Source organism: Clytia hemisphaerica, unplaced genomic scaffold (assembly GCF_902728285.1).
Source record: "Clytia hemisphaerica strain Z4C2 unplaced genomic scaffold, Clytia hemisphaerica genome assembly, whole genome shotgun sequence".
Classification (NCBI taxonomy): Eukaryota; Metazoa; Cnidaria; class Hydrozoa; order Leptothecata; family Clytiidae; genus Clytia; species Clytia hemisphaerica.
Window position 1 is genome coordinate 656,437 of NW_027103512.1, and position 14,477 is coordinate 670,913.

At 34.2% G+C, this 14,477-nt stretch overlaps 1 protein-coding gene across 1 annotated transcript; it reads left to right on the plus strand.

The window, feature by feature from the left end:
• The first annotated feature begins 66 nt into the window (after nt 1-66).
• LOC136799246 (zygotic DNA replication licensing factor mcm3-like) lies at nt 67-14,220 on the plus strand. The gene is made up of 21 exons (XM_067055935.1): nt 67-113; nt 724-871; nt 5,158-5,270; nt 5,468-5,590; nt 5,775-5,860; nt 6,048-6,253; nt 6,431-6,514; nt 6,715-6,900; nt 7,145-7,278; nt 7,913-7,969; nt 8,692-8,789; nt 9,310-9,453; nt 10,121-10,275; nt 10,572-10,656; nt 10,978-11,162; nt 11,579-11,668; nt 11,911-12,000; nt 12,433-12,483; nt 12,712-12,970; nt 13,264-13,366; nt 13,619-14,220. Exons 2-21 carry the CDS (start codon nt 797-799, stop codon nt 13,818-13,820), a joined length of 2,526 nt encoding a protein of 841 aa, XP_066912036.1. The 5' UTR covers nt 67-113; nt 724-796; the 3' UTR covers nt 13,821-14,220.
• The last annotated feature ends 257 nt before the right edge of the window (nt 14,221-14,477 follow it).

The following is a 14,477-nucleotide window of genomic DNA, read 5'->3' on the forward strand; positions in this document are numbered from 1 at the left end:
GAATAGACGATATAGATTGTACTCAGAAGGTTAGGTAGATTGGACTCGTCAATTGCGCGGGAAAGTGTGATCAAAACAGAACATCGACATCGAGCTTCGAGGTTGTCAGTTGGGTGTTTAAGATAAAAACTGCAATTATTGCTCTTTTCGGAAATTATTGCCGAAAACGGCAATTTTTTTAACAATGAAATGCTGAATCAGCAGAAAAATAAAAAAGTAAATAAATGAAAATTGCCGTTTTCGGCAATTATTGCCGTTTTTGCAAATAAAAGTTGATTTTATTATTGAACACGTGGTATTTGACACCCTCGCGATAAGTAGGCCCACTGTGCCTCGTTTAGTTTTGTTTTCAACTGGTTTTTGTTGGAAATGCAGATAGCAAAATCGAGTCATATGTAAACAAATTTACAACGGGGGTTTTGTTATCTCTTTCTGGCTGTGTTTCGGCATCGATGCAGGATCTTTTAACTTATTATTTTAGAACTTTTCATGTTATTGAGCAACGAAAAATTGAAAAAATCACTTTTAAAAATCCGAAAAACCTTTTTCTCGATGTAATTTTACTATTTTCAAACACCTCTGACATCTTTGCCCTTAAAAGGACAACACATTTTGCTGATTCAGCATTTCATCGTTAAAAAAATTGCCGTTTTCGGCAATAATTTCCGAAAAGAGCAATAATTGCAGTTTTTATCTTAAACACCCGACTGGTTGTTGAGCTAGTTAAAAAAGCTTGTGCGAATTTCTCACTTATTCTTACACTTTTTCTTGTAATTTGTGTCTTTTAACGTCAAAAATGGACACCACAACACAAGACGATCAACAACTCAGAGATATTCAGAGACAGTATCTTGACTTTCTCGATGATGATGTAAGTTATCATGTTTTTTTAGAGCATTTTATAAAGTTTTATAAAGGGACACTGTAAGAAGCCTCTTTACTAATTAAAGTAAATGAGACAAGATAAGATAGAACCTTAAAACACGCGTGTTCCAAAAGGCAAAACAATGGAAATGCGTCAATCCGTTCAGCTAATCAAAATGACACAGAAATGACAAAATGTCTTGACATTTTAATATCTTTTTGTTTGGTAGGGTGCGCACTCGTCGGGATTTTTTGCGCGGAACGAGGAAGAATTTACAAAAATGAACTTCAAGGCATTAGTACTTACCTTTAAATCATCCAAATGTGTTCATTCTTTTTTTTAAATCAATCAGGAATTATCAGGGAAACAAGTAAAAAAAACTGCATCAAGGTATCTATTTTCTTTCCAAAGATATTCATGTTTTTCGACGTCAAGGTGAAAACGCGATTTAGCGCTGACCACGGCACCGGAAAATTCTCGACCCACATTGAAACAAATGGCTGTCGCTATTGAGCTGGTTCATCTTTTCAATCGCGGTTTTTTTAGTAAACCCAGGGTAAGATTAGGCTACAATCTATCACAACCTGCTTTATTTGAAAATCTACAGGCCGTCTGGAATTTCGAAAAATAAGAAGAAATAGCGATTTTTTAACAAGATTGCGGATTTTTTCATTTAAGCACCATACACCATCTGAAAGCTGAGGATTTCAGCTTTCTAGTGGTGAAATTTGTTTTTAGCTATCATTTCCAGCTCATTAGCGATAAGCTGAAGTTTAACAGTCATCGGGCCGATTTTCAGACCGCACCGGCAAAACTCCCCACACCCCGCCACACGGAAGACTAGATTTCATCCGCCATTTTTGGCGCGATTTTGGTGCTTCCGAAAATTATTTCTTGCTGGCGTGGTGTAAGGAGGCGATTCTTTGAAAAGGTGATTTTTTTGTGTTTTGAAAATGGAATAACTTTGGGAATACTTAACCAATTTTAATAAATGACCCCTCATTTTTCTCACAAAGGTAAGGACTTTCAAATAAAATTAGTTTGGTTTTTTAAAATTGAGGGGAAAATTTTGTCCTGTCCACCCTATGTTTGGTGAAGCAATCAATCTCAAATAAAAGGTATCTTGACAAGGAATAAATAAGCTTTTCATATAGCCAAACAGAATTACCAGAGCTTTTACCAAAAAAATTATATCAAAGGTCCAATTTCAGCCATTTTCAGCCAAATCCAACTTTTGTTCTTTTGTTTTGCAACATTTTGAAAATTGTTTGCCGACGGGAGAAAAAAAATGTGCAACTATCGATGAACAAATGTTTCTGGAAACGGAGGAAAATGTATTTGAAGGCTGAAACTTTGTATGTTTATCAGAAAAAGGGTGAGGAATTCAAAAATCACATTCGCTAATTTTAGTTCTTTCATTTTCATGTAGTTTTTTTCACTGTTTTGCTTCTTTTGCATGGGAAAGTCCCAAAAAAAAGTTTTTATTTCTGCCGATATGGATTTTCTTTTCATTTGGGGTTTCTCCTTTCAGAAAAACTTATTCTTTATTCATAAGTTTTTGTTCCTCCATTTCCAGAGGCCCCTTGAAAATGGGTCCTACCACCTTTTTTTGACTCATTTCAACCTTTTCCAAGCTAATTTTCTTTAAAAAAAAACAAAAATAAAACAATGCAATGTCTTCTTTTTTCAAAAAAAGATATATATCTTTCATTATTTTGATAAATATACTAACTATTTTACAAATACTTTTATATAATAATATTCTAACACCATCAAAGAATTCTCCCTCCGAATTTCAGGTCTCTAGCTACACTAGAAAAAGAGATATGCAAAATTGAAGAAGCATGACTGGAAAATTTCTTTTTTTTCTTTTTTTTCTTTTTTTACACATTTTTTGAATTTTTCCAAGCTATTTTCCTAACCTTTTTTTTGACATTTTTAGTCAAATTTTTGACACTTAAATTTGAATATCTTTACAACCACTTATCCTCTGGAGGCCTATGACCCCTCATTTTCTTTCTTTTTCAAAGCTCTACAAGATGATAGGTTTTGGAAAAAAATTAAAATTTGAAAAATCTTCTGGAGTTGCTAGCGTAGGGTAAAATGGCGAAATGCGAAAATTGATTTTGGCAAATTTTTTTTGAAAAATGACTCTACAAGATTTGACTATATCTTTTTATTCCATGAAGAGATTACTGTCAAATAAAAAATATATTGACAATGAATGGGTAAGCTTTCTAGAAATCCAAACATAAATTGCATAGCTTCTACCAAAAAATAGCACTTTAGGATCAGAAACAGTCAAAAACCAGCTTTTTCCAATTTTCTTCGAGTTACAGGTGTTTGTTTTGATCTGAAATTTCCAGTAGGGGTGGCCAACATGGTTCCCTTGCTCATACCAGGGGGGGCCGAGACGGGGATAAGTGAATTAAAGTTTCTAAGTAAAATCTTAATTATCACCCAAAAAAAGTGCCTTTTTTTTGTCCATATCTTTTAAATAGATAGTCCCAGCCTTATCCCTCCTTCAGTAAAGCTTCCTATACCTTTTGCCCTTCAAGAAAATCAAAAATATTGGCCTTAATTGCTTGCTTTCAATTTCTGTAGCCAGTAGTGTGACCCCCTGTATTTCTATTTTAATTCGCGCGGGTTTTTAATAGAGATGTCACATGACTCAAATCTCGCAGTCTTATTGGACTAGAGAAAGTGAAAGTGAAATCGTGCGATCTGATTGGATGAAAAAAAGACCGCGGGAGCTGGAAACGAATGGAATTCTCTAGAATTCTCATTCAAAAACAAGATGGCGGCGAGAAAAGCACGTCTTTTGCTTTGGACAAAATGTTGTAAATTCTGGTTGATTTTAAGGTTTTATCTTATCTTATCTCATTTACTTTAATTAGTAGAGGCTTCTTCAATGTTTGGGGAAGGTAAGTCTGTAAAAGTTATTTGTTTTTCGGTGGATAAAGTGTTTAAAAAAGCATTTTTTGTGCTCAAGGTTTATTTTTCTTCGCAAAATAAGATCGAGTGACGCTACGAAAATCTATCGATTTTTGAGGCCCAAGAGATGTTAAACTTACCAGAAAACTATAATAGACCTTTTCGCCTTTCTATCCGCCATATTGAATTGTATGCAAAAATTATGGTGTCCGAACTGCCGTGGTGAAATTCCCTTAGAAAGTATGCAAAACATATGCAAAAAGAAAGTATTGATATAAAACTTACATGCATAATTGGCATTATATTAAAGTGTAATCTTGTAGAAGAAAGATTAAATTTGCTTCTTTTGAAAACTAGAAATAATCAAATTCGCTCATCTCTTAGAACAAGCACTTCAAAAAACCATAACATTAGACATAAACTCAAGCTGAAAAATTAAGGCCTATATCTAAAGAATTAGTAAACCTTTTTAAGATCTGTAAAAAGCTCTCTACTCCCAAATAGTTCTAGAGTAAACCCTAAAAAACCCAAGATAATTGATCAAATATCCAATTTTAAATTAAAGATTGAAGATGAAAATTTACGAAGAAAAAACAAACCTTAAGCAAAGAAATTGCCTTTATAGCTCATTTTTCCATGAAAAATAGAATTTTTTTTTGATATTTGAATTCCCCAACATTTTAAAATCTTTTAGTACACAAGAAATAATTAAAACCTTTAAACCGACTGAATTCTTTCCATAATCCATATACATCGAAAAAATGTCCTTTTGCCATTTTATTTATTTTTAATGTGAAGTCGGAACTTCTTGTCACGTGACAAATAAATTTTCAACATCCAATGAAAATGCACTATTTGTATCACGCGGTAGAAAAAAGTCATGTGACAGCAATTTCTGTAGAATGGCCATTCCGTTGGATTTACAGGATAAGAATACAAATATTATTAGCTTGGGATGGCACCCCTTACTTAGTAGCTATGTGATTTAAATCAAAATCAGATTTTATTTCACGCCCGTATGGTTTAGAAATGCAAACTACTGATGTCTAAACTTTTCAATATATCTCCAGAAGTAACAGTCTTTTTGAAATTCTGTAAAAAAGTTCAAACTCTCAAAAAGTTTTAATATGTTCTGTGAAAAATCATGGCCATTTATGAAATACTCTTTCATCTAGTTGGTTGTCTTTGTGTCATTTTTGCCCCTACAGATTAACAGTTGGTCGGTAGGTTGATTAGCACTGTCACCATGGTGTCAAAAAACTAATATAGATTTATTTTTAAAAGTTTTTAGTAATACTGTTTCTATTGTTTCTTCACTAATACTAGTTTAACTGAAAAAGCTATACTTATTTTTATAGGCTGATCAAGGTTTTTATCATGCTAAAGTCCGAGACATGATTGAGCGAAATGAATACAGACTTGTTATTAACATCAACGATCTTCGAAAGAAAAACCCTGAAAGAGCAATGAAGTAAGGTGTTTTTTTATTCCTAAATCAAGATGAATAGCATAAACAATTTATTCATTTGCAAGCTCTAAAGAGGGTTTATGTTATGGGTCCAAATTAGAGTTTTTAGTCATCTGGTAGGTACAATCTACTCTCAGTTCCTATAAAGCACTGCCGAGAAGTTCTAAGACTCAATTTAATCATTTATCTTTAAACCTTAGGCTTCTGAATGATTCTCAAGAGGAAATGATTGGTGCTCAAAATGCTTTGAAAGAATTTGTAGGATATGCTGACACTACTTATGCCAAAAAGGTTGAAGAATTCTACATTGGCTTTGAAGGAAGGTAAGCTTTCAAATGAAATCTAGTTTTTCAAAATAAGTCTGAAAAAATCACTTTCTAAAATTTGAACAAATTTTGCTTGAATTTGTAAAGAATTGATACAAGAGTATTTTAGCCTTTAATATCAACTAGATTGAGCCAATGTTTTTGTATAATTTTTTTTAAAGTGTATATTTCCTCCTTTTAGTTTTGGATCAAAGCATGTATCCCCTCGTTCCTTGTCTGCTAGAAATCTTGGAAATTTGGTTTGTTGTGAAGGAATCGTCACAAAATGTAGGTATCAATTTTACAACATGCTGGAAAGTAATGTGTAATTGTCATTTAAAACATGAAGCTCGTTGCATACTTTCAATATGACCATAATGATTTAAATCATAATTTATACTGCAGTTAGTTCAACATCATAAATAAACAAACAAAAAAACAAGCTGGATATATTCTTTCTTTTTTCTCCTTTTAGGCTCTTTGGTATCACCTAAAGTAGTCAAGAGTGTACATTATTGTCCAAAGACTGCAAAAACAATGGAACGACGCTACACTGACTTGACATCTTTGAACCCTTTCCCATCATCTACGGCTTATCCAACAAAAGATGAAGATGGGAACTTGCTGGAAACAGAGTATGGTCTTTCCGTTTATAAAGATCATCAAACTTTCACAATCCAGGTATGTGAATCTATTGTAAATATTGTAAATATTATTTTATTGATTTATCGAACTTGTATCCTATCAAGGATACATTTTGAGTTTCTGTGCATGAGAATTCTTTTCTTATCTAAGAAAACAATAAAAATTTTCTGTGGTTAGCTCTCATAATACTAAAACTTATGTCATTTTTTTTAGGAAATGCCAGAAAAAGCACCAGCTGGTCAACTTCCGCGATCTGTTGACATTGTTTCAGATAATGATTTAGCTGATAAATGCAAGGTATAAGAAATATTGGTTCTTTTGTCATCTAAACATTAATTCTAATCATCTAACCTTGACCAATCTGTAACTGTTAGAGTGTGTGACAACTTAAACCTAGACATGTTTAACTGAAATATTCTGAATGATTTGTCCTGATTTGTCAGTAATGTTTATCAACTTTTATTGGAAAACTTACAATTTTTCCTTTTTCTTTCAAGCCTGGAGACAGAATTCAAGTCATAGGAATTTACCGTTGTTTACCTTCCAAGAGACAGGGTTTCACTCCTGGAACTTTCCGAACCATTCTGATTGCCAATAATATCAAAGTAATGAGCAAAGAAGTCCAACCTAACTTTTCACCAGAAGATTTAACAAAAATCAAAAAGTTCTCAAGAAGTAAAAGTGTAAGTTGTTTTTACTTTTGTGGTCCTTCAGGTATAAATAAAACGTTTTAATCATTTTTAGTCTCTTATAAAAAGATGTTGATGCTATAAACGAATATATCAAAATTAATAATACTTACGCCAATCTGCTATTTGTTAGTTGAAGGCTATTGTTAAATGATTTACAGGCCAAGTTTTCCTTTAATGTAAAAACACTGAGCAAAAAAATTAACATATATTAATGATGTACATTAATCATTCTTAGGAGGATGTCTTTGAGCTTTTGGCCAAATCTCTAGCACCATCCATCCATGGACACAATTACATCAAGAAAGCTATTCTTTGTTTACTTCTTGGCGGAACTGAAAAAGTTTTGGATAACGGAACAAGACTCAGAGGGTAAGAATTAACATCCACGTTCATTTTATATAAAAATGAGAAAAATATAAAATGAAAATTTAAAGGGAACGACACATGGTATATTTATGAAATGCTGATCTAGCATTGGCACAAACATCCATACGGAGGAGTATTTAGGATTGCTGGATCATATCAAAAACCAAAAGTGACTTTATTCCAAAAAATATATTCAAAAAAGTGAATATAATTTACTAAATGTTCAACAACAACACAAAAAGACTTACATAAAACTGAAAGAAAAAAAGAATGTCCGAGTGTTTCTATTTTTAAATGAAGACATTCTATTGAATTTATTGGAAAACTTCTTTGCAATCTTTTTGTTTACATTTTGTCTTCATTCACTTTCGTTTACTGTTGAAAACATAACAAAGTTTTAGCTATATTATTAAACCGCGTATAACTGTCGGTTAAGCCAATCAGCTTTCGGGCTGACATCAGCATGTATTTCAGAGTATACCATGGAAGTGCCACCAAATCCGACCCCTACTATAAGTATAGCGCTATAGCCTTTAATAGCAAAATAACATTTGACCTTTAATGTTTTTATATTATTTCTGATCGTTGTTTCAACGTATTGAAACAATTATAATTACCACTCATTTTCTTCCTTCAGTGATATCAACATCATGATGGTTGGTGATCCTTCCACTGCCAAATCACAACTTCTGAGGTTAGTTTTTTAATCTACATGGTTATTACAACATTTAAACTTTGATTATATATTTTCTTTCACTGAAGATTGCTGCCTGAGCACCATGAGTATTGAGTTTGAAACATGGATATTGTTTCAACTCTTTATCATAAACTTTGATTATCTAATTATTTGACTTCTTCGATTTATTCATGCCTATAATTTATATCCGTGGTACTAATTAATGTGGGTATTAAGTGGAGAATTTTCCAAATGCACTAGTCTAGGATTACGTCATTTGTTGTATCCAAAATACCCAAAAATCTTGGAATTTGACCCCTGTTTGGCTATTATAAACAAACAGGGGTCAATATTGTGACTGCTTTAGATTTTTTAATATTGAAAATGACGTACTCTAACCTACGCGTATTCATGATATGCATCATTGCAATGTCTTCCACGGACCCAACAGCTGATTGGTTGAAAGTGATGTATTGACTGATTTTACGTCACTTGTAACCAATCAGCTATTGGTTCCACGATACAATGTCAGAAGACATTACAGTGGTGCATATCATGAACAAAAAATAAGGTTTGCTTCCAAGGTTTGATCTGGAAGGCAGATTTTCATTATCTCAAAATATGAGAATTGAAGACATAACCAAATCTAGCTAAGCTCTTTATGGTATTTCTTGGTTTTGTGATAGCTACTTTTTGTAAACCAATTTTGTTACTGAAAAATCATGACATTGATTTTATAGATATGTGTTACATACAGCACCACGAGCCATCCCAACAACAGGTCGAGGATCCTCAGGTGTTGGTTTGACAGCTGCTGTCACCACAGATCAAGAAACTGGTAAAGCAATGAAACTAATCTTGTCCCCATGGAAAGTGTAGTAAAGAAGAAGGGGAGAACTAAAATTGACGCCGAAATATTTGGCACAAAAGGGAAATTCCCTCAAAACTTTAAAACTGCAAGTGATTTTTAGGTGCTTTAAAGTACGGTTGGAAAGTAGAATTTTAACTCACTTAGGACCTTAAGATTTCAGGATCTAAAAGCTCAAAAATGTCCCAATAAGGCTGAGAATATAGCCTGGAAGCCACCTAACCCCTTCTCAAATCGGAAAATCCCAATGAAACAAAGTGGAAGTACTGAATCTGCAATTCTCGCCCGAGATTTAAATTCTGAAAAAAAAACCGAAAATACCCGAAATTGCCCTTATTTCGGCGCTGATTGTAGTTTTTCGATCAGATCAGATTTTGATAATGATTCTATGATGTAAAGTGAAACATCCAAATCTCTCTCTCTAAGCTATTTTTCTGAAGTTGAGATGTGAGAGTTGCTAATTTAAAAAATGACATTCATTCTTTGTTAGGTGAAAGACGCCTAGAAGCTGGTGCTATGGTGTTAGCTGACCGTGGTGTTGTCTGCATTGATGAATTTGATAAGATGTCTGATATTGATAGAACAGCTATTCATGAAGTCATGGAACAGGGTCGTGTTACCATTGCTAAAGCAGGTTTGTACTAGAAAGCCGACATTATCTTCTATTCATGATATGCAACACTGAAGAGTCTTCCAAGAATTTTCAAAAAGTTCAACCCAATACGTCACTTTTTCTATTGTTTAGGTGACGTATTGGGTTGAACTTTTTGAAAATTCTCAGAAGACTCTCCAGTGGTGCATATCATGTATTTAGCGAGATTATGTATCGGAGATATTCTACGGCTACGGTTGCGGGGCTGCCCGTACGGGATGTCACCAAAGGCGACATGTCGTTGTCTACTTTGCTTTGTACGGGGAAAACACCAAAACACCGTAGAAGTAAAGTCGACATAATGCCGTCCGTCAAATATCGAACTTGCTTTCACCCGCCATTACTTGCCTTACTCGCCATTACCCTCGCCACTTCAACCGTAGCTGTAGAGAATTCCAAATACATAATCTCGCTTTTGTGTCAAACGTGGGCCGAAGACTAACTGACGTCATTTCTTTGACTCTGCAATATTATCTTTTCGTAAAAGCAATGGGATTTTAGTCAAACATTTTTTTAATTGTAACTGGTAATCGTCTTAAGAATATAATTAAAGTAGGTCTATGGTCGTAGTTAGAGGCAACCCGAAGCTCCTCTTTTCTAACCAAAGGAGTAGACCGTGAAACTACCAGTATTATTTTTATCCAAATAGGTATCCATGCCAAGCTGAACGCCAGATGCAGCGTCTTGGCAGCTGCAAACCCTGTCTACGGACGTTATGATCCATTCAAAACACCTATGGATAATATTGGTATGCAGGATTCTTTGTTGTCCAGATTTGATCTACTTTTCATCGTTTTGGACAAGGTAAAGTTTAGTAGAATAGTTTCTTTATTTCTGACCATTCTTTTACCTATAGTAATACTATTACGCTTTTGTGGCAATGCTTGTGATCTTCGTATTGTTTATCTTGTAAGTATCGCAGAATCCTTTATGCAATAATAGTCTGCGCTGAAAACACACCACGAGATCATTTTTATCTAAAGTACACTGATTTTTAATACCACCATTAGAAATTCAGCCAGTTTAGTAATTCGTGCTCTTTATAGAGTCTTCGCAGGAAATTTTGAATACAAAACGCCTTTTTCTCTCTTATTTAACAGATGGATCCAGACAGTGACAAGAAGATCAGTGAACACGTACTACGCATGCACAGATATCGTAACCCTGGGGAACAAGATGGCGATCGTAAGATTTATTTTTTTAAACTCGTCTTTAGGAGAAAAAAAATTCAAAATAATTTTGAAGAGGATGAGATAACTTTTTGAAAAACTTATGATTTATGATTTATGTGTTATCATATCAAGGACTTGTGCTGTGCCTAACAATACTCAGTAATTGAAGAGAAGGGTCTGAACCAATGAAAAAGTTCAAGGAAAGGAGTGGCCCCTTCTTCTATCTTAAGATATTTAGCAATTGGGAAAATGAATATTCGACTTGTGGATGCAGACTTTCCTTTTTATTCACTTCAATGCTCTTTGAACGTGTATTTATTTTATCATTTTCCAGCATTACCGTTTGGAGGTACCAACGATCTTTTGGCAACTTATGCCAATGAAGAAACTGAAGAAGAGGATGGAGGGACTCGTGTTTATGCCAAAAAGGATTCACAACTTTATGGAGATAATAGACAAGAGAAATTTGTGTCTGCTCAATTTATGAAGAAATACATCCACGTCGCCAGAAATATTAAGGTAGGTGGTTCATTCACTCCATTTTCTTTCTTTTTAATGTACACGCTGTTAAGGCCGGTCTCCACTTGCGCGCGCTGCGATGGCACTTTTTGGCTTCAATCCTTCTTGCTTGGAAATTAGATTACGTCATAAAAGTGTAGCGTGCGTTCAAAAAAAAAGTTAAACATATTTCAACTTTTTTCAACCGTTACGTCAGATCGCGCCAATGGAGTTGCTTCATTTTTCTTTTGACCAATAGCGTGGAAGCTTTGCTCGAAAAAGTGCCATTTAAGTGCGCGCAAGTGGAGACCGGCCTTTATGGACACTGATTATTTTGTGTTTGTTTGATCCACTAAGAAACGTGTATCCATATTATCAGAAATCTGAAGATTGTGTGAGTTCAAAATATAACGAGATCTCCAACTTATCTTTTCTAGCCGATGTTATCACAAAAAGCAGCAGACTTGATTTCAGAACGTTATGCAGATCTTCGAGATCAAGACCAACAAGACTCAGGTGTATCAAAGGTAGAAAAATTAAGATTGTCTTTATAAATGTTTTTCCTTGTATTACCCCATTTTGTTTCCTTGACTTGATTAGCGGGTGCTAATTTGAACGGACGAAAGATCTGGTCTGACTCGTACCATCTCAATTTGAGAATTTTTTATGATTGTTCGTTTTATTTAACCTCTAGCTAAAACAATTTAACGGTTGTTACAACGTAAATAAAATCGTTTTGTAAATTTATAGTTGTTTTCTTCCTTCTTAGACAGCACCGATCACAGCGCGTACACTTGAGACTATGATCCGCCTCTCTACCGCTCACGCCAAAGCGCGAATGAGTAAAACCATTGATAAGGTAACAATTATTATCTTGAGGCTGGTTAGCACCAAATAGTTTAAAGTCCTACATATTTCCCATCCAAAACTACTATTTAAAAGTGAAGTCTGTCGCCAGATTTCGAAAAAATGTACACCTCCAAAACAAAGAAATCACTAGATTCAAATCTTAAAGGGCTTTCGGACTGTAAACTCGATGTTCGATACTCACTCACCTGTTAAGCCAAAAATGATATGGAAATTCCAATAGCAATTTTCACCTATTTCTGTCTCAAATTTGGTTCTGAGATTTAGAAATGATACATTCAAAAAATTGTTTTCGTTTAAAAGTTCAATGTAAAAGTACGATGTTATTTAAAATTGATAAGCTGTAATCCGACGCCTTTTCTTATTCGAAAAAAACTCCTGGTGCTAGAATGTAACATTTTTGCACCACAACTTTATTTTTCAGGTTGATGCGGAGTCAGCAATAAATATGGTTGAATTTGCATACTTCCATAAGGTTTGTTCTCATTCTATGTCACAAAAATATTAATTAGCTTAAAAAAACGATGATCATTTCACTTTGTAAGGAACAACAGCAATGTCTTTTATTTGAAAGCTGAAAGTCTTTTTTTTAAACACCGCCAGATCTGCACAAAAAGGCGTATGGAGTGGACGATTGTTATTGTTACCGGATATAGCTTGAGAGGCTTTTCTTAAAAAAATTTTCACACACACATTTTCACAGGTTGAACAAAAGAACAAGAAAACTGCTGACGAGGAAGAAGAAGCAGAAGAATCTGAAGAAGAAAACGAGGCCCAGAACGAAAACGAGGCTGAACAATCAAGTCAACAAACATCTAGTCAAAAACGCAAGAAGAAATCTTCAACTTCGACAGATGATGCTAGTAAAACACTGAAGATGAAAAAACGTAAATTGGGACCTGAGGATGAAGGATACGATCCTTATGATTTTGATCAAAATGAAGCTGCTGAGAAAGACCAAGGTTTGTTTCCCCGAATTGATCCGATATTTTCCCCGATGTTTCCCCGATTCAATCCGATATTTTTCCCGATTTAAACTCGTTCGTTTCTTTTTAGTACATAAGAAAGTGTTGTGGTATGATTTAAGATTCTGTCCAAAATAGATTTGCTAAATTGTGATATCCACTGTCGATATCATCACAAATTATGATTGGATTCATAGCCCGTATTATCGTTTATCTTTAAATACCTAAGGAAATCACTGAGCCTTGACACTTAAATCAATTTACTTGAAACACTAAATTATTTTTGTTAGATGAATCACGACGTCGCTCTAAAAAGAAGAAGTCAGTGTCTGATGATACGGCAGCCGAAAGTATGGAAGTTGAACAACAGAAACCGACAATCACTGATGCCAGGTAAGTTTTGTTCCTTTAAACGAATCCTGTAATCAAGGTTCTCTAATATTTTCAATTTGCATCATGGCATTATGAATCTATAAGCCGAAGAAGACTTTTCGGTCCTAGAACGCATTTGCAAGGTAGAAATTTAGCTAAAAATTTAAATTCCTTTAGCTTTCTTGGTACTTGGGGTTGAAACGATTTCTTCAATCATCGTATTTAGGTAATTCTATTTCAAAACAATCATAACCTTCTTTTGTTCACGTTTAGATTCCAAAGCTTTAGGTCATCACTCCAATCCTCATTCAGTAGTGCGCATGTTCAAACGTTACCATTGACAACGATCGTTGAAAACCTAAACAAGAGTTATGCGGACGCTAAATTCAGCCAATCAGAGATCGATGCAGCTGTTGAAAGGATGACTGAGGATAACCATATCATGGTATCCGATGGAAATGTCTTCCTCGTGTAAAGAAGGCCTAAAGATAAGTTTTTAGTGTAAACTAAGCTTTTAAACTGGCTCCAACAAGAAATGCCATTTTCATATGGTATTTGTGGCCAAAAGAAGATTCGGTGCTTCGTTTAATAAAAGGGACACTTATTAAGAAATCCAAGAGACTCCGCAAAGCCGATGGGTACGAGAGTGACCTGATATATCGGATAGATGATGGTAATTAACCCGAACAGGGTTCCAAGAGAATATTTATACATTTTTAACAAAAACTGGGGGAATCTCAAACCTCCAAAAAAGGTAATTTTTCACATTTATAGCTTTCATAAAACACAATTTTCAATGTTTGTAAAAAAAATTCAATATTATATCTAATACTAGTAACTATTTAAACAGAAAAACTTAAAAAATTGAAACTTAAGTTTGGTGCGCTGAGTCTGCATTTCGTACTGGGGCTATTTTTTCCCAATTGTCGGTTGTCATGGCAGCAAACGAAATTTGTCAACGTAGTCTCTTATTTGCAATGCTGATTTTCAACATAAAAGATCTTAAGTATTTTACTCTAGTATGCAAAGCTTAAGTTAAAAGGCTAGATTGGATTAATAATGGAAAGTGTAAAGGCCATCTGTTAAAATCACAGTGGTCGTATTCAAAATAATATCTTGTTTCAGGTCGTAA